This window comes from Ammospiza caudacuta, chromosome 3 (genome assembly GCF_027887145.1).
Source record: "Ammospiza caudacuta isolate bAmmCau1 chromosome 3, bAmmCau1.pri, whole genome shotgun sequence".
Taxonomy (NCBI): Eukaryota; Metazoa; Chordata; class Aves; order Passeriformes; family Passerellidae; genus Ammospiza; species Ammospiza caudacuta.
Window position 1 is genome coordinate 106,973,258 of NC_080595.1, and position 18,073 is coordinate 106,991,330.

The 18,073-nt window shown below is 40.5% G+C and overlaps 1 protein-coding gene across 1 annotated transcript; it reads right to left on the minus strand.

Moving 5' to 3' along the window:
* Positions 1 to 992: 992 nt before the first annotated feature.
* Positions 993 to 6,085, minus strand: NDUFAF4 (NADH:ubiquinone oxidoreductase complex assembly factor 4). The gene is made up of 3 exons (XM_058802235.1): positions 5,937 to 6,085; positions 5,235 to 5,329; positions 993 to 3,138 (listed from the first exon to the last, which is right to left on the minus strand). Exons 1-3 carry the CDS (start codon positions 6,061 to 6,063, stop codon positions 2,824 to 2,826), a joined length of 537 nt encoding a protein of 178 aa, XP_058658218.1. The 5' UTR covers positions 6,064 to 6,085; the 3' UTR covers positions 993 to 2,823.
* Positions 6,086 to 18,073: the final 11,988 nt, after the last annotated feature.

Here is an 18,073-nt window from a genome sequence, read left to right on the forward strand (position 1 = left end):
TGAAAAATTCTTCACATAGAAGTACCTGAAAACAGAACTGCAGGTTCCCACAAATTCCCCATAATTACCTCTTCAAAACAGTTGCATGAAGAATTTCTTAAGCTGACAGCCAAACAGGAAAGGGATAGAGACACAAAGGGACACAGACACAACCATGGTTCAAGTGTAAAGAAAATACCATTGTTCTTCCAATTAGAAACTAGTAACCAGGCAAGATAACTGATGAGTAAAATGTCCCTTGAAACTGAAAGAAAGGATATAAGTACTTCTAGAAAAGATGCAACAGTGAGAAGAGTTGTTCCATACATCAAGCCTAAAAGACAGCATTACCTTCAAACACATACTGGAACACTGTAGGCACACACACATGCTGTGGTCAGAATTGTACAAGATAGTAGTGTTGGAGAGCTTGATCAGGGACAGGGTTTCCCAGCAGAGTAAAGGAAAGATCCATGCTCCAGGTTCTTGTGAGCTTTGGGGAACTGACATGCTCCATGTTGTAAGATACAGTGAAAGCTAAACATTCAGACCTCAGATGATTTGGATAGATAATGGTACAAATTTTTACATGATCCTGTACCGTTGGCAATACCCTTTGGTATTGGTAATACTGGTTTGACACTGCCCAGCAGGTGGGGCAGGTGACCAGCAGAAGAATCCTTGCTGACAAATTGCATTGCATCCAATTTTCCTGGGGCCTTCTGGGCCACAAGTTCACCTGCCTGCAGGGAGCTGGGATCCCTACACCAACTCTGCTGTGGGACATCTGCTTTCCCACTGTGGATAATATATTCTGAGGAAGAGATCCTGGCTCCACAAAACAGGGAACAGCTTTGCAATCATCACAGTTGTGGATAGGATTTTGTCCTGAAGGTAGGCTGGGGCACTGGATGGGATGACAGCAAACATCCCAAAGCACAAGCCTGCTCCTGGAGGGCCTAAGCAACACAGTAGAGTACAATGAAGTGAAACAGAGCACTGTCATGGTGGGGCCACATCACAAGACTTTCATGAAGGCACACAAAAGATGCCAAAATACATATCAAGGTAGTCAAAGGGCATGGTTAAACTGGTGTCTGGTGCTGGTTGTAGTGTGTTTTTAATCAACTTCAATCCATAATAAAATTCATTTTACAGGAAATTGCAGCATCTTCAATATCAACAGTATCTGTACCAAATGCATTCCACAGCTGTTTTCTGAGTGTTACCTTAAATATTACATTAGGATGAACAGTACTCAAACAATTAAGTATTTCTGTTATAACATTTTATAAAACAGTATTTTGTGCAAAGCAATCTTAATGTGGTACACAACTCAGGTGTATTACCTTCAGAGTGCAGCTCTGTATCCCATTGTATTAGAGGACAAATGACAAGCCACACATCCTAAGACTAACAATTTTGAATTTTTATACAATGCACATAGTGACATCTCCCACTATTGTACAGCGTTATGTACTTCAGAAATGAATCAAACATAACCTTTAAATACACTGTGGCAAACTGTACTGGAGATACTGAGTTCCAACTCAAAGAAGGTGAAGGAATCTTGCTGTGAAATAACAAAGTTGATCATCTTCTTGCTAAGACGTTTACCAGACTCCAAATCAAAGACTTGGCAGAAAGGTTCTTGAAAGTTACATTGTAAGCCTGGCACAGACTTACACCCTTTAAATTCACCTTCTTTGGTGACAGGCATAAAATTAAAGATTCTGGGTTTGTTTTTTAAAGGAAGGCAACCACAATGCTTTTTTAAATATCAATTCCGATTATCTGCTGCCCCATCTCCCCAGCTTATCTGACCGCATTTTGCTACAGGATTAACCATCACTGCAAAACATCTTACCTACAGACATGACTAGTCACAGTATTGGGGTTAAAATCCACCACCGCCTCATGGTGTGTGTTACCCTCGTGGCATCTGTATAGATGCATGCTGTGAGTAAACATGACCTGATCTAGCCCACACTTGGATCAGACAAGGCTTCCACAGGGAAAAAGGACTGTTGTAACAGGAAGGGCAAACATTCACAGAAGACCTACCAGTGGGTCCAATTAGTAGATCCAGTTGTATGTCCTTGCTACCTATTAATATGAAGCATTGTTCCTCATACAGCAGATGCCATGGGCTGCTGCAAGAGACTTATGCCAGAAGATCATCACTACAAATTCCCTGACAAACAGCACCTGGAGGGGTGCAGGTACTTAAGCTAAATGAGAATAGAGTATAAGAGGAGTTACATATGAACCACTGCTGTTCCAGCACCAGAAAGAGGCCTTCTTGCTATTCACTTTCTTTTTATTTTATGTTTGACACAGTTGAATTTTCCTTGTGGTTAACCTTCTTTACAAAGTATAAATACCATTCCATTCTTACACAAAAGAAACACAGCTATTTGTTATATACACACACCTTGACAGCAACTCCTTGAAAGAGCAGTGCAACATGAAATTACAGAGCCAACACCCACAGAGCACCTCTTTAGCTGTAGGCCAAGAAGTCTCTGCTGAGAAAGGCAATCTCTTAAAGTAAAATTCTTACAGTAAAATGCTTTAACTGAGTTCATAACATTTGAATGGGGTAGTCAGAACTGTGTGACATGCTGTCATTCCATGAATTAGTCATATTCTGGTTTACAAACTGTAGTTGCTGCATTTCAATGAAGCCATCCAATGGAGAATGGAATTGCTTGAATACATTCACTGGCATAAGGAAGTAGCCTTGCTGAATGACACCTTATCAACTGAATTTTCAGACATGGAATATACTTGAGAGTAAAATGAAGACACGAGTGAGATCACAAAAGGTTTTGGCAAATATTTTTATGTTAACTGTTTTGGTTTATGGCTTGTTATAGCTTTTTTGGTTTCTTTAGGAAATTCCTGCACAGCGAAAGGAATGAAGAATTCCAGAAGAGAGTTGACCTCCTTCAGTTCCAGACTGTACTCTGCTGCTATTTTCTCTGCAGTCCATACTTGAGGTTGAAGTTTATGATTATTAAGAAGTGTCAGAGCCTCCACAAGGGATATTTTGCCTTTAGGAACTTTTTTAACATCTAGACCTTCCAGGTGGCCTAATTTTGTAAGTCTCTTTTCCTCCTGTTTACTTGGAAGATGTTCACCACCTCCATCTTTTACCTAATTGAGGGAAGGAAAACAAAAAGAGCTCAACAGCAGTTCTGTTTACTATGTATACCATAGCAGCTAAGCTGCTTTCCTAAATATTTTTTCTGTTTAGCTTTTCCTGTTAGCTTTCCCCATTTTTTTAAAAAAAGCTTAGCCAGCCTAGCTTCTTCTACAGCTATTCTACACAGAGTATCAGCTCCCAGCCAAATGCTGAAAAGCTCCCATTCACTGCACTCTAAGTGTTGTCTTGGCTTGGCAGCCCTTCACACAAGGCAAACTACAGATTGTGGTAGGCAAATGTAAATCCAGATACCCTAATACTTGGTAGTGATTCATTGGAAGAGATAAAAAATCATACAACAAATTGGTATCCTTCTGATACCACTGGAAAACTTTTTCATGTAGTCTCTCTCCCCTTCCTTTTGTTTTCAAATTTTGGTTTTCCTACTAAAATAAATCCCTTCTTTTGCTCTGTCTAGAGAACAAGCTTTCCTGCTCTTTTGCAGCATCATATGGAGTTTAATTGCCATGATTACTGCAACAAAGCGTCTTCTCTAGTGTCCCTTCATATTTCCAAGTAATTTCCAAAACAGCTTTCACTTCCTCATATTTCCTTTTTTAACATTTAATCAGTGAATCACACTGAAAAAAAAAAAAGACACAATTAATCTTATCTTAAATTTAGAAGTGGTTATATAGTAATCAGAGCCTAGAACCACTGATTATTACACAGACACTCAGTATTAACTCAGATGCTGAGAAAACTGATGTGGATCCTACAGCACCTGTGTGTCTGTTTCTCAGCCACAAGGAATGTCTGGCCTGTTCTCCATGTCTTCTGCTTTTTGCTAAAACTGCGCTTGGATAATGAATGATTTTTCAACTCTTAATTAGATCATCTGTCTCTGGGACTCTGCCACTTGAGGGCTCCCAAGCTGGTGCTTTTCCACTTACCACAGGCAGACACCCCAAACATACACAGAGGTGTGTGCACATCATGTACACAATGCACAAAGTCATCAGGACAACATCAGGAATGGGAGAAAGCTTCTCTATTGCTTTGCCCACAAGTCTCTGTAATTACATTTCAGTTGTGCTCTAGCAGCTGCAAGCAGACACAGCACAAGGGCAAGTCTGTGGCAGCAAACTCAGAGTAGGCATGGAATCAAGCAAAGATCTGTTCCACTTTGGCTTTTTCTCAAATCTCTCTTGGCAGCTTTATACATGAATATTCAAAGATACTGAATTTAGGCCTTCAGCACTTCAAGATTAGAGTCCTAACCTCTGTGGTGGAAATTAAGGATAGAGATTTCTTGAAAATTTCAGGTAGAAACTACAGAAATCTATTTGAATTTTAAATATTTTTAGACTTGAATACCATATAAATGGCAAATTAGAGAGACTTAGGGATTTTGCTAGCTGACTATAAAATTTTTATTGCTGAATAAAGCAGCTGGAATAAAGTGGTCCTATAATGAAACAGGTAAAACACACAAGCCACAGCACAATATGATAGAAAAGAGGACACTGAACCCCAGTCTGCATTTTACAAAGGAGTATGCTTAGCCTGTCAAGTAAAAGATTGCAGCCAGTGGCAATAAGGAAATGATGACCATACAACCCACAAGATTATGTAGAAAAAACCTAAGGCACTTCCATGAGCTGGATAAAAAAAGTCTCTGCATTGTATAACATTTAATTGAGTTAAAGAGTAATCATATTTGTCCTCTACCACATCCCTGCTCCCCCAGCAGCCCCAGTCTTTTCCAACAACTCCACAAATGACCTCTGGCAAACTACTTTATCTTTGCAAAAGCCTCAAGAAGGATCCTGCCTCATAGGAAGCAGAAATAGGAATTTAGGTGAAAAACAATATAAGAACAACACAACGTTAAAAAGGAAGACTGTGTTAGCATTTCGAACTTGCATAATTACGATTTGTCACACATTCAAAACCTGGAGTCAGACACACTCAGTGCTATTGATGTATAGAAGAGTAATAAAAATACCACTTTTATCTACTGAAAAAAAGGTAACTTTTATGCACAAAGAGCATTTTTCTTGACACAGGCTTTTGCTGCGTTTGAAGACTACAAAGCTGCACTCACCCGCACCGGTGGGTCTCTGGACTCGACATAAACGTCTTTGAGCAAGGTGAGGAACCTATCGTCCTTTCTGAAAACTTCTTTTATCTCTGGGCTATCTAAAGGCAGTGAGAAGAAGAAGGGAAGGGAGGAGAAAAAAAAAAAAAAGAAAGAAAAGATTGATCTGACTCAAATCGTTTCCTCTAGTTCTTCCCCAGCGGCACGGCTCCCGCAAATGCACCTGCCCTCTGGGAAAGGTGTCATTCCTCTCCCACAGCCCTGACCTCAGCGACACGGCTTCACAATTGGGGCTGGGCCTGTCACCCGTCACAGCACGGCGGGACACAGTGCCCACACGCTCGGTGCTGCTCAGCCACCGCTCCGTGCCACCATCCCTGCCACCACCGACCCCACCGCCTCCAGCAGCTGTCCCCGGAACCACCCGCGCCATCAACTGTCCCCAGGTCCTGTCCCCACCAGCCACCTCCACCGACCGCCCCGCCCCCCGCAGCCGTCCCAGCAGCCGCCCCCGTCTCCCAGCCCACCAGGCCAGCTCCACCAGCCTCCCTCACGCCGCTGCCCGCTGCGACCGCCCCGGTCCCCCACAGCCGCCCCACGGCCACTGCCGCCGCGGCTCCCGGCATGCCCCGCGCGCCCCGCGCCGCTCTCAATGTCACCGGTCCCGCACCGGGAGCCGGCGGGCGGGCGAGGCCGGCGCTCACTCACCGGCCATGGCGTCCAGCCGGGCCGTGCGGTGCCGCGGCGCGGGCGTGGGCTTCTCCTTGCTGATCTCGCGGCTGGCTCGGTTCTCCACATTGAAATTCCGGAACACGCGGGTCACCCGCCCGCCCATCGCCGCCGCCGGCCGCGCCTGCGCACGGGGCACGCCGGGGAGTGGCGGCGTGCCGTGCCGGAGATGCACCGGAAGGAAATGAACCGAGCAGCGCGGGCAAACAAACAAACAAATAAAAGAACAAATAAACGAGTGAGCGAGAACACAGCGCGGTTCGCTTTGCGCTTCGCGGCGCCCCGGCGGCGCTCTCTCCTTGCCCTTGGCGCTGCCTCGGACGGTGCTGCCGTGGCTTTTCTAGAGGCGTCCGTGAGGGGAGCCCCGGGCCGGGAGGTCCCTCCCGGAATGCTCCCAGAGCCGCGGGCTGCCCCGGAGTTTCCTTCTCAGCCGTGGCGGCCGGGCGCCTGCTGAGCCCCCGGACACGTCATGTCGCGACTGGGGCTGCTTATTTATCGGTGGGTCGAAAAATAAGCGGCGAGGGGCAATTCCCCAGTACTGCTGAGAATTTGTAGGCTACGCAATGCATTCAGGGCACAGACCCTCTTTTCAGCTCAGCCAAATAACCTTTCTTCTGACTTCGCAAAAATCGCGAAAACTACTTGTGAGAAAATACTGAGAAGGCCTTAAGCCATGAAAGGTAAATTTGTCAACAGAATCAAAATTGTTGGGATGAAGTCAGCAGTTTATAGATTCAAGTGTGAAAAGATACAGAATCCTCGGAGAAAGGAAGGCAGGAGGAGTAAGAGCTACTGGCCCGATGCAAAAAGCATTAAAGCCTGACTTTATTCAGCCACGACTGATAAGGTGTCTGGCCAACAGAGATTAATGACTCGTTCATTCCAGCTGCTGTGTGAATTAGCCAATAAGTAATTCCCTTATGGCTTTAAATTGTGTGTGCTGTTTGCAGAGTCTTAGTGCCTTCTGGGCCAGTAGCTAGTTCATGGTACTAGTTACCTGAATCAAGTAATAAAGTCACCTGGGGTGGGAGTGTTAATGAAGGACAGAGAAAAGACCAGACTTCTTGTGCCTTTTTTTTTTTTTTTTTTTTTGTTTAAACCTGGGAACCTGGGGTTTCAGAACTTGGTCTCCTACTAGTCCTACTAGTAACATAATTTAGTAATAATAATTATGATATGATAGTTGTCAAGGCTACAGTGTGCTTTAATGCTGGATTAATGAATGGCTGTGTTTTCCTTAGAGAGAAGCCAAATGGATTTTGAAAGGCAGTGGAGACAAGGCAGCGTAAACATGGTGTGTGCTGGATTTCTGCTCTCTTTGGGAATCAGGAAGATGCAGTTTCTCCACGTGTTTATTTTACAGACTCTCACAGTCTGTAGGAGAATAGAAACATGTTTTTGTTCTCTGGTAATAAGCTTACTGACCCTGTCTTATTTTAGACATCGCATGCAAGTGAATTAAGGAGACCGGTGATACAGTGATAATAGGAAGCTGTTAAAATGTGCTGAAGTCAGACTGGTGATAAGTTTAATTAAATATCTGTAGGTAAGTTTAATTCAATATCTATAGTCAATTACTCAGGAACACACTTACCTGTGTTCCTGAGTCCGGGATTTGATGCTTTTGTAAGTGGTGAGTCTGTGTGGTGTGGCTATAATGGAGAAATCCACATGGATGCATTTGGTGGTTATAGACCTTTCATAGGTACTTTAGATTTGTATTCTTACAAATTCTTCTGATCCATATGCAGATCAGCTATTGTGGCAAATTTGAAATAAAGTTTCTCCTTCAAAAGCTGAGAACTCCCAGCTTGTGGAATCAAACTCAGCACAGAGCTTCTGTCTTCGTAAAGCCTGAATGTGATTAACACTGCTGTAATATGTACTGACAGCAAAACAAATTCACCAGAAAGCAGTCAGTTAAAAATAAAAGTGATGTCATGCTCTGCCTGTCACTTCCTACAACTGAGGATGGCACAAGGCTGTTCTTTTCATGTATAAATATGTATCAAAAGTCCAAGGTTTTTATTCTGAAGAATCTTTCTTAGACTGTAGCAAGCAGAATAACTGAAATTGAAAACAATATTTTTAATACAATTTGATATTTTACCAATTTAGTATTTTACCAGTTTGACCATGTTGATATTAAATGTCAGTAATCAAGAGGTTGGATTTTTTTTCCATATAGAACATCTGCAAGTGAGATGATTAAAAAATGAATGTATGTGTACTCAGCTTAGATAGAGTTTCAAATGGGATGCATTTTTCTTGAACGAGGAGTCTGAATTTTTCCAGAGAATTCAAAAATAACAAAATAGCCCATGAGAAGAACAGAGACTATCCAGCTGGATTCATACACACCTGTTCTCAACAGGTTTTCATAGCAGCCTGTTCTCAACACTGGACAGCACCAAACACATCAGAGAAAAATACTGTAACTCTCATGATATATGCATGCTGTAGGCTTCCACACTAGATCTCCTTGTAATCCTTCCATACCTTTTAAGAGAGAAATTTCTGAAGCTACTGGGTACCTGGGAAGTAAGAAGTACATTTGTTCTTTTAATCTTTTTTTGTTTTCCATCTCAGTTTTCATTATATGTTGTGTGTATTTTTTTTTCTCAGCTAGTTCTGTAGCTGAGTGAAAAATTAAAAATTAACTTTTGTATTTAACTAGCATCAAAAGTCTGATTGACCTATTGAAAATTCCCTTTAGAGAAGGGAGAAAAGGAATGTCTGTTGCTAACTTGTGTTACTGCGTGGTACTACTAAAATTTCTTTGCTGTCTTTATTACTCAGAAGATCAGGAATCAGAATATGAGTCCAGATGGGCAGGTAATCTCAGTGAAATAACAGTCTTTTTTGGTAAAAGGTGCCCAGCTGGAGAATTTTGGAGAGGAGGCAGGTGAGGTTTGCTTTGTGATTTGAGGTGTGGGAATGGCACAGCAGTTGACCACAGAGGGAAGTGAGGAATGCCCTCATACAGCAGCACAGGTTTGTGTTTGATGCTGTCCACATTTTCTACCTCTGAAACTGTTTTCCTATTCTTGTCTTTCTGTTGTTGTTTGTTCATAATTGATGTCAGTCTAAATGGATACTTGAGCAAATTCATGTATCATTAGGATTCAGGGAATTGAGTCCTCTGTCCTGATTACTGGTTTACCAGTAAACACAATGAAAGCATTGATCCTTTTGTTCCTTATCTCATCAGTGTTAGGCAGAACCAGAGAACACAGCATTAGCAAGAATTGATTATGAGCCAAGTAAAAATGACTGTCCTGCACTTTGTAAAGATGAACTCAAGAGAGATGGATTTACTGATGGATCACTTTCACCTTTCAGTGATTTTTTGGTTGTTCTGTTACCTAATTCAGATTATTTCTCTGTTACTGGTTTCAACTGATCCATCTTTTACTGGCTTCTGAAGTATCTACAGAAGGATCTACACTGAAGGTTTTGCTTAATTCCAGTCTGTGATCAGAGTGTTCCTGAACACTTGCATATTTTCAAGGCTAGGTGGCTGCAGTGCTTTATTTAAAGGAGTTTTTATCAAGCCCTTATGTGGATGAAGTTTATGGCAAGTGCAGCAAGCTCAGTGTTCCAGACTCACACACCAGCCCAGACAGATCACTAGCTCCTTGTCAGATAATACTAATTCCAAAGACATTGCATTTAAATTCTCCTGATGGACTGTGGCTTGATATACCTGACATCATCTTCCATCTTTTTCCTGTCTGATTTTTGTTTCTCAATTAGCAGGTTATTTTGACTTGGAAATGCACAGTAAGAGCCAGCATATTTGGGAATGAGGCAGCCTGGTGCTGGAATAAATGAATTTCATCAGTTACACATGCCTTTTTCCTTCATTTTTATTCACAGGGTTCAGTACCCCCTGTTCTCTTCTCAGCTGCGATAGTAGTTGAGACAGCTGACATCCCTGTTGTTTCTTGTAACCCTGGCTTGAGTTCATCCCTCTTGCCAGCATGAGGTTGTAGGAACACCTCCAGAGCAAACAGCATCACACAGATGGTCTGATTTAATAATTTTTCTAAGCTGTATCAATCACACTGGAATAACAACAACAACAACAAAAAAAGGGCTATGAAAGGAGTAGTGTGAATACTGTGAACTGGTATTGCTGCCTGGTTGGTTGGTTGGTTTGTTGGTTTGTGAGTTTGCACTTTGCTCCCAGATTGTTTCCCTGCAGCAGTGACAGAAACAACTGTACCAGCTCCAGTGAGGAGGAGGAGGTGAATCAGGAAGAGCCTGGATGGAATGGAGTGGTGGCTGCCTCATCTTGGGCTGGCTTTGCTGTGCTCCAACAGCACCCAAGACAAACAACATCTTTGTACTGACTTGAGGCAGTAACAATAGCCATGATTTTATTTCACTGCCACTGCAGTAGCTCTCTGATAGTCCTAGCATGTGGGACATAAATGTATTTTAAACAGTTACATTTACTAAGAAGAGAGATGGTGAATGGATTCAGAATATTAGCTATCTGCTGGAGTTTATTTTATGAAATATAACACATAAAAAATAGCAAATGTATAACCTAAGTGTGCTGGCAAGATGCTCTTCTACAACAATGTAATATTTTTCCATGCCCAAAGGATATTTCTAGTCTCTCTATATGGTTTTAATTTGTGATTATACATACATATTTATACAGGGTTCTGCATTTTTGTATACATAACTTTATAATTTAGTTGTATTGTCTGTGACTTGATGTATCAAGTAGATTTTTCATGCTTTTATAAGTAGTTGCAGAACCAGTTTTATTTAGTAATTTTACACTTTAATTGCATCCATCTGCAATTTACAAATTGGGTATTGGCAGGTGTGAATTACATGAAAAACTCAAGTAGTTTATTTACCTGTGGGGAGCCAAATTGTGTGTAGAACAGGAAAGCCAAAATGACCTCAGTGAACACTACTAAAACCATTTTATATATATCTCAGTCCTAAAGAAGGCTTATATATAGATCTTAAGAAGCTGGAGAAGTTACAGTGTGGTTTAATAGCTCAGTGGCTTAATCAGTGTTATGCTGGGTAAGTAGCATTTGAGTCCATGTCCTATACCTGTGATTTTTTAGATGCAGTAGCTAAAAATCTGCCTGACACATGCAAAGGATTCTTTGCAGATATTCAAGGAATACCATACTGAGATTACATTTCTTTCTTGGCAGCTTCCACAAGCCATTTCAAGTCCTCTAATTTCTAAAAAGCAAATATATCTTCACTAATTCTGGAAGAGGATTCTATCAGGGGAAGATACCAGACTGCAGAGCAAAGAAAATGTGACCATAGGATTACTACCTACAACCTTTAATTAAAGGCCTTGAAGTAAAGATGAATGTGCAAAATTGCATTACCATAAGACTGGAGAAATACATTAAATTAATTTAACATTTAGTCCAAGAAACAAATGAGTATTCTGAGATGTGCAGTCTCCAGTAGAGTTACAATGTTAAAGTCTGGCTGATTTAAGCACAATTTTTCCTTAAATTTCTTGTTGAAATTACTTTATTCTAAACTCTAAGTTTAGAAGCTGATCTTAAAACATATAAAACAGATAAAATCCTATTGACTTCAATAACATTTATACAGGATAAATAAGAATGAAAATATTGGGAAAGAATCCAAAGCTCTAGACAAAAATCTTCATTTGAAATGAACCAAAAATTCTTAGAATTTGGAGTGTAATTCAGTGAGTGTCGGAAAAGAAATCTGCAAGGGAAGATTTTTCATAATTATGTTCTGTCTACTACATGGGTTTTGTTTCTTTTACCCCTTACTGTGAAATACCCTGCGGAGGCCCTTATTAGAGACACAGTTTTAAATAACATGATTCAATATTGATGATTGGGGAAAATAGATTTATTATCTACTTTTATTATCTACTTTATTTACCATAAAATATTACATTTTATTTGATTTTGGACTATAGCAGTATGGATTATTGTACCAGTGTTGTAACAGGAATAATATCCACTACAAAGGATTTGGTCTACACCTAATGCAGTAGTACCCATAAATGTGTGTCACAGAGAAGGATATAGTTAAGACAAATAATGCTGCACTGTTTTAGTTAATTTTGCATTATTCCCTAATACTCTATGTACAATATTACAGAAAATTAATTACATTCTTCCTGCATCTCTTCTGAGCATTTTCATTTGTGTGTATCCCCATTTACCCGAGTGATTACATATCCAAATTGTGCTGGTAGAAAATGCATTACAGGACAAGAAAAGGTTTCAATGATACCAACACATGACTACCAGTATTAGAGTTCAAGTGGAAATAATTACTGAAATTAGAGAGCCCTTTTGTGTGCCTCTTCTTCCCACAGCATCAAAAATCTAGGGGCAGCATGTGGGACACAGATGTATTTTAAACAGTTACATTTACTAATTATATAGAGAGATACAGTGGTTAAGAGAATGCAAGTGTCAGGTTGCTCTGGGGGCTACTAAAATAGACCATTAAAGAGGTCCCCAAATATTTAAAGTACTACCTCTATATACTAAAAGTTCATTTTTAGATTCTATAATAAGGACAGGATTAAGCTTCAAAGCTCCAGCATTTTAATGTAGACTTACTGAGACTCCTTGAAGGCAGAGTTCTTTCTTTATGTAAGATGTCTTTGGGATCATGAAGAAGCTACCACACTGTGCTATATACATAATAAAATACAAAACTAGTGTCCTCAAGCATTAATTCAGGAACTCTGTAGGTACTATTGTATTTTTTTGGGCTAGAAAATGCTGAAAATGGTCACGATCTCTTCAGTTGATAACAGTTTGTCAGAATGTCTCAGGTTTTTCTAATCTAAATTAAGGAATTCTCTACAGGATATATGATGAGTGATAACATGATAAATTTCACATGCACAAAATTGGTAGAAGTTGGGTGCTCAGAGCGATTTTTGTAACTTTCTGTGGGATTAGGTGTCGGCATATAAGAGCTGCTGGGGGATGAGGTTCCTTGCTGTACCTACAAGTAGCAGGTCTCAGCCTGTGCATGACAGAGACCTTAAATAATTCAGCACAGTGGGTTACTCCAGAAGAAATGTCTGTTGATGGCCTGTCTGAATTATGGCAGCAAAGCTTTTCCTGTCAGAAGCACTGCCAGACTCTCATCAATGGATTGTGACATGGGCCAGTTCCATCCTGGTGTCAAATCTCCTGTCAGAATGTAGAAATGATCCCTGCAGGGCATCTCTCTTTGCAGCATGAGGAAATTCACCTCTCACCCCAGGAACAATTGAAATTTTTAGATTTCTGCAAGCTGCTCCTGTAGTCTTTCAGTTTTTGTTCAGACATCAGAGGAAACATGCTAAGTTCTTTGTTCTTGTTTAATACTTTAATCTGCTTGGAAAATGTGGGTCATCTTGTAGTGGTTAATTGCTACAACAATGAGGTGATTTCAATTTTTCATGACACCCTTGTGGATGGACTACACTCTTTTTTGGACACGGGGTCAAGAAGCAGAACTACAGACTCTTCACATGGGAGGCAGAACAGCATTGATTTCAGAACCTGTTCTCTCTCTCTTTTCAAGTGCTGAAATGCATATACCAGTGATCTCCACAAGCTGTTGCAGCTCTCAGTAGCAAAGCAAGATACATTCTTCTCTTTTTAATGGATGGATTATTTCAGCCACTGCCTTTTGTTCTTTCTAGTGGTTCACCTGTATTTCAGGCAGTTGGAGTGGAGTGGAAAATGGAGTGGAAAGTAACACTGCAATATTTTTAAAAGAACAGTTACGCTTTTTGCTAAAACTAAATATTTTTTCAGATGTTTTGTCTTTCTGAGAAATAAATAAAGTGTGGGGTGGTTTTTTTTTTTTGTAGTGTATAAATTGAAAATAGAGAGTAAAAGGCTAAAGTATAGTCAGCAAATGTATAAGAGCTAATATGAAAAATTATGAAAAATTCAGAAAATGTGTTCCTGTTTCCTCATAATAGAGGAAATCTGAAAGGTTTAAATTTTGATACTTTTTGCAATTTAGCATTTTATTAATGTATTTAGTGTGTTTGCCAGAGGTGACCATACATATGTTTTCTTAACTGCCCCTGTAGATTGGGGCTTAAATGGAAACAATATTTGGTTTAATGATAAAATTTTATTTGGTGTTTTTGATTTTGCAGGTTTTTCCTGCTGGGCAAAACAGAAGATGGCTTCAATGACTCTTTTGAAGGCATCTTGCTCATTTGAGTTCTGCTCCTTCCAGACTGCATACATAAACCCCTTTTATGTGTGGGCACAGCAGGAAACAGGAGCCAGTTTCCATGTTCAGTGTCAGGCCTGCGAGGCAACATTCGCACACACATGTACACAGACACACAATTGTATGCTATTGTTGCTTCTGTGGACAGGAGGGGCTGTTGTAATCTATAACCCTTGCTGTCACAACCCAAATTTTTCATTTAATGACTCCATAACCTGTCTCCCTCCATGCTGCTTTTTGTATCTTTATCTCAGATGTACAGAGTGACTCCCCAGACAAACCCAACCATCCTGATTTCAGACCAGATTATTCAACTTCCACTCCATGCCTCTCATTCCTGTGAATTATTTGGGCAGTGACTTCAGTTGTTTTGGATAAAATAAATTTTAAAAACCCCAACGAAATGATATTTGACTGTAGTTGGAAGTAGGCTATCATTCCTAGTAATCTTAAATAAGATTTAGACTTTTCATAAATCAGAGGTGCGTCTCATGAAAGTTAGTTGCAATCTGTCTTTTAGTGTCTCCTGCACCATTATGATTTTCTGTCTATTTGAGCAGACAATGCCTGCTTCCCAGAGTGGAATCCATCATCCTGAAATTACTTTCAAGCATCTTTTTTGTGTGTTTACCAGAAGCAATTTAAGTCTGCAGTCTAACAGTGCATTGTCTCTAAAGGAGAATCTTCGCCCCTCAGCCTCCTTGGTAAGAAGGGCTCCTCTGCCTGCATGGTAAGCCAGCTCAACCTACTGACTGTGCAGAAAACCTCTACTTTCTTTCATTCCATTATTTTTTTCAGATACCTCTTGTTTAAGGTGAGTAAGAAGCATAGCACATATGTCTTCCTCAAGATTTCTTTCAGGAAAGTATTCCAGATTTCTCCTGTTCCTTAACTAAGGAGTTAAGGATTGGAATGTCAGACTTTGAGGGTTCAGTTACACTGTGTTAGGTGAATCTTTGGTTTGAATATGTATAGTCACTATTCTGCCACCAGTATGACTAAGAAGGTTCTTCCTCCACTGATTTAACAGCACCAGTCATACACATGAAAATAACAGGCTTTCAGAACTAAGGTGTTCATATTACCCAAGTACCACTGTGCATGGACTCATCTATTCTGTGAATGTGTTCACTAGAATATCTTCTGTTTCTAGTGCACAAATCCTGACAGAGGTGCAGGGGTCTTTGTTGAGACACTGAGGAGCTCAGTAAGCTGTGACCTCGTATTGCTGCTATCTCCAGAATATCATTATTTTGGATATCTACCTAGCCCTTCCTGCCACCGTCTATGAATTCATGCTCTGACAACACAAAGCTGTACAGAATCTTCAATAATGCCCTAAAAACCACAGAAAACTGTTAGAATACATACTGAGAAGGATAAAAGGCTGGTAACATTTGCTGAAACAACCTAGAAGGTAATAAACTTCAAACTGTAAGAGCTGTGAGTAACAGCCTAAGATAACTGATTTCTGCAGGTGCTTTTGCGTGGGCAAATACTGGAGGTCCTTGATCAGATATGGACTCAACTATTCTCAGGATGGTGCCTGGAAAGTGAATAGTCCCAGGTAGAGGAAGATTACACATGCTCACTGTGTTTCTAATGTGTACCTACTGGCTCTTCTTATTCTTTTCATCTTCAGAAGTCAGAAACTGGGACAGTTTTATGATTAAACACTTAGTTTTTTTAATTGCATGAGGAAGGAGTTGCTGCTGTGCATAGTTAGCATAGCGAGGTCAGCTCTGACAGCTGTAGTTGTGGAAGGGATGATAGAAAATCCTTTTGTTCTGCAGACAGACTAAGCTCAATAAATTACTTTTATGAGCTCTCCCTCTCCCTGCAGATTTCTAACACCTGCATTCCTCCCTCTTATGAGGAGGAGGCCTGGTTGTCTAATTGTCCTAGAATTAAAAGTGAAGCAAACATTCAGTCATTCTTCTAGATCTTCGGTATCCCCATGCTACTTTCCATTGCAGAAAGAACCTGAATGTAAGAAAAGGCTGAAGGAAGAGTAATCTAAAGGCACTGTTATACAAGCAGAAGTCCAACATTAAAAAAGGAAAAGAAAAACTCACTGGTTTTGAAAAGAAAGACATGCAGAGTGCTCTAGACAAAGGCCTACGCTTTTGTTAGCAGAGTGGCAGTGCCAAGGCTTGCAACAGGCTCCATCAAGTGCTACACATACAAGCTCATCACAGTGTAAAAAGCACTGCAGGAGTGCACGGTCTTTCTCCCTCTTCCTGACCCCAGGTTCTATCCATACTCTTCCTTTGCAGCCATGTCATGATCCCTTTCATCTGATCATAGAGGTTTTCACACATCAGAGCCTCCAGCCTGATGTTCTTGCAGCAGCCAAATGCTGAATGGAGCAGCTACATTTTCAAAGTACTGGCAGTAAAAATGTTTCCTTGATGTTAGAAACACACCTCCTACTTCACAGAAATAAAATCTGTGGAGTATCACTTCCAATGTGCCAGACTATTTTGATTTCAACAGTTTAGAAGTTGAGAATGATTTTGTTTAAAGCAGCCTCAGGCTGAGCCATGTTCAACTGTTCTTTGGGAGTAGGGGGATGTGGGAAAGGGAGATGGAGGAATAAGAAAATTATTAACATTCAGTGGCCAGCAATTTACCTACCAAAAGTATCACACAAGTTGCTTAGAGAACTGTTGTTTTAGTTTCTTGTCTAACCTCCACTTCCTTTTCCCTTTCTGTAAATATTAAGGGCTGCATCCAGGGCTGTATTCAGAAAAACATATGTAGTAGAAGAAGCATTGCAAGGTTCAAGCAGGACCTTACACACCCTGCTACCTGTCAGGAAGTTTCTTTCCTCCTGTAGGGGATGTCACCTCATGTGACTAAATCCGTTCCAAATGAAAGAACCAGGTCAAAGCAGTAACCTAGACAACTTCAATGTTACAGCTAACACTACTATTTATATAGCTTCTACTCATAGGGGAATAGTTACTGCCTTACCTCTTTTTTCTTTTGCCCTTACCTGTTTTTAATTTTCTTTTACCAGACTTCTTTCATGCAGATGCTCTCGTGTAGTTTGTGTTTGTCAGCTCCACCAACAAGCAGAAAACCCAAGGCACTTAGGGGTTTTCTTCTAGCTCCAGTTGCAATGAGGATTGAGGGTGGGATTGCAGATACTCTGTTTCCTTCCTTTTTTAATGTTGGATTTTTATTCTGTTTGATTTTTTTAGAAATATATATTTGTGACACTGACATTTAATGTTTGTGGTACTGACATGTAACCTAGAAAATACTCAGCTGAGAGAACTGCACAGAACATAATGTAGTGTTTGGTGTTTTTCTGTTTTTAATCAAAATAGTGGTGCTGGGTATATGTTCAGATGTAACCATGAAATGCCTGTGTTTATCTGGCTAATTTTCAGAACGTTGAGATAACATCCACCACCTATACTGCAGGTTTCCATTCAGCTTTGCCACTCAGGAAGAGCACTGTAAGAGGAAATGGGTTAAGTACAGATGAGTTGTAAAAAACCTCTGAAGAGAAGGTTTACACAAACATTGATTGCACGTGATCAGAGATTGCTGTAACTTGTGGCTATGTGGGGAACTCATCATAAATCACCATAAGATGAGAATCTTGTGAACCCATACTGGAATCTGAGCTGCAGAAGTTTTCAGTACAGATAGCTGAGTGATACATGATGGTGACACAATGACTGTTAATCATTTTAGATGTTATCCAAAAACTAGAGGAAAAAATACTTCCTAGGGTGGCTGGAATCCCAAGGCACTGCAGTGTTCATAGATGTTCCAGCAACAGAAATTTTATATTTACTTTTCTTCATAGTGTACAAAGGGGTAACACAAAATTCTGTATTTATGTTTGAAAGCAGTCTCAGCTTTAT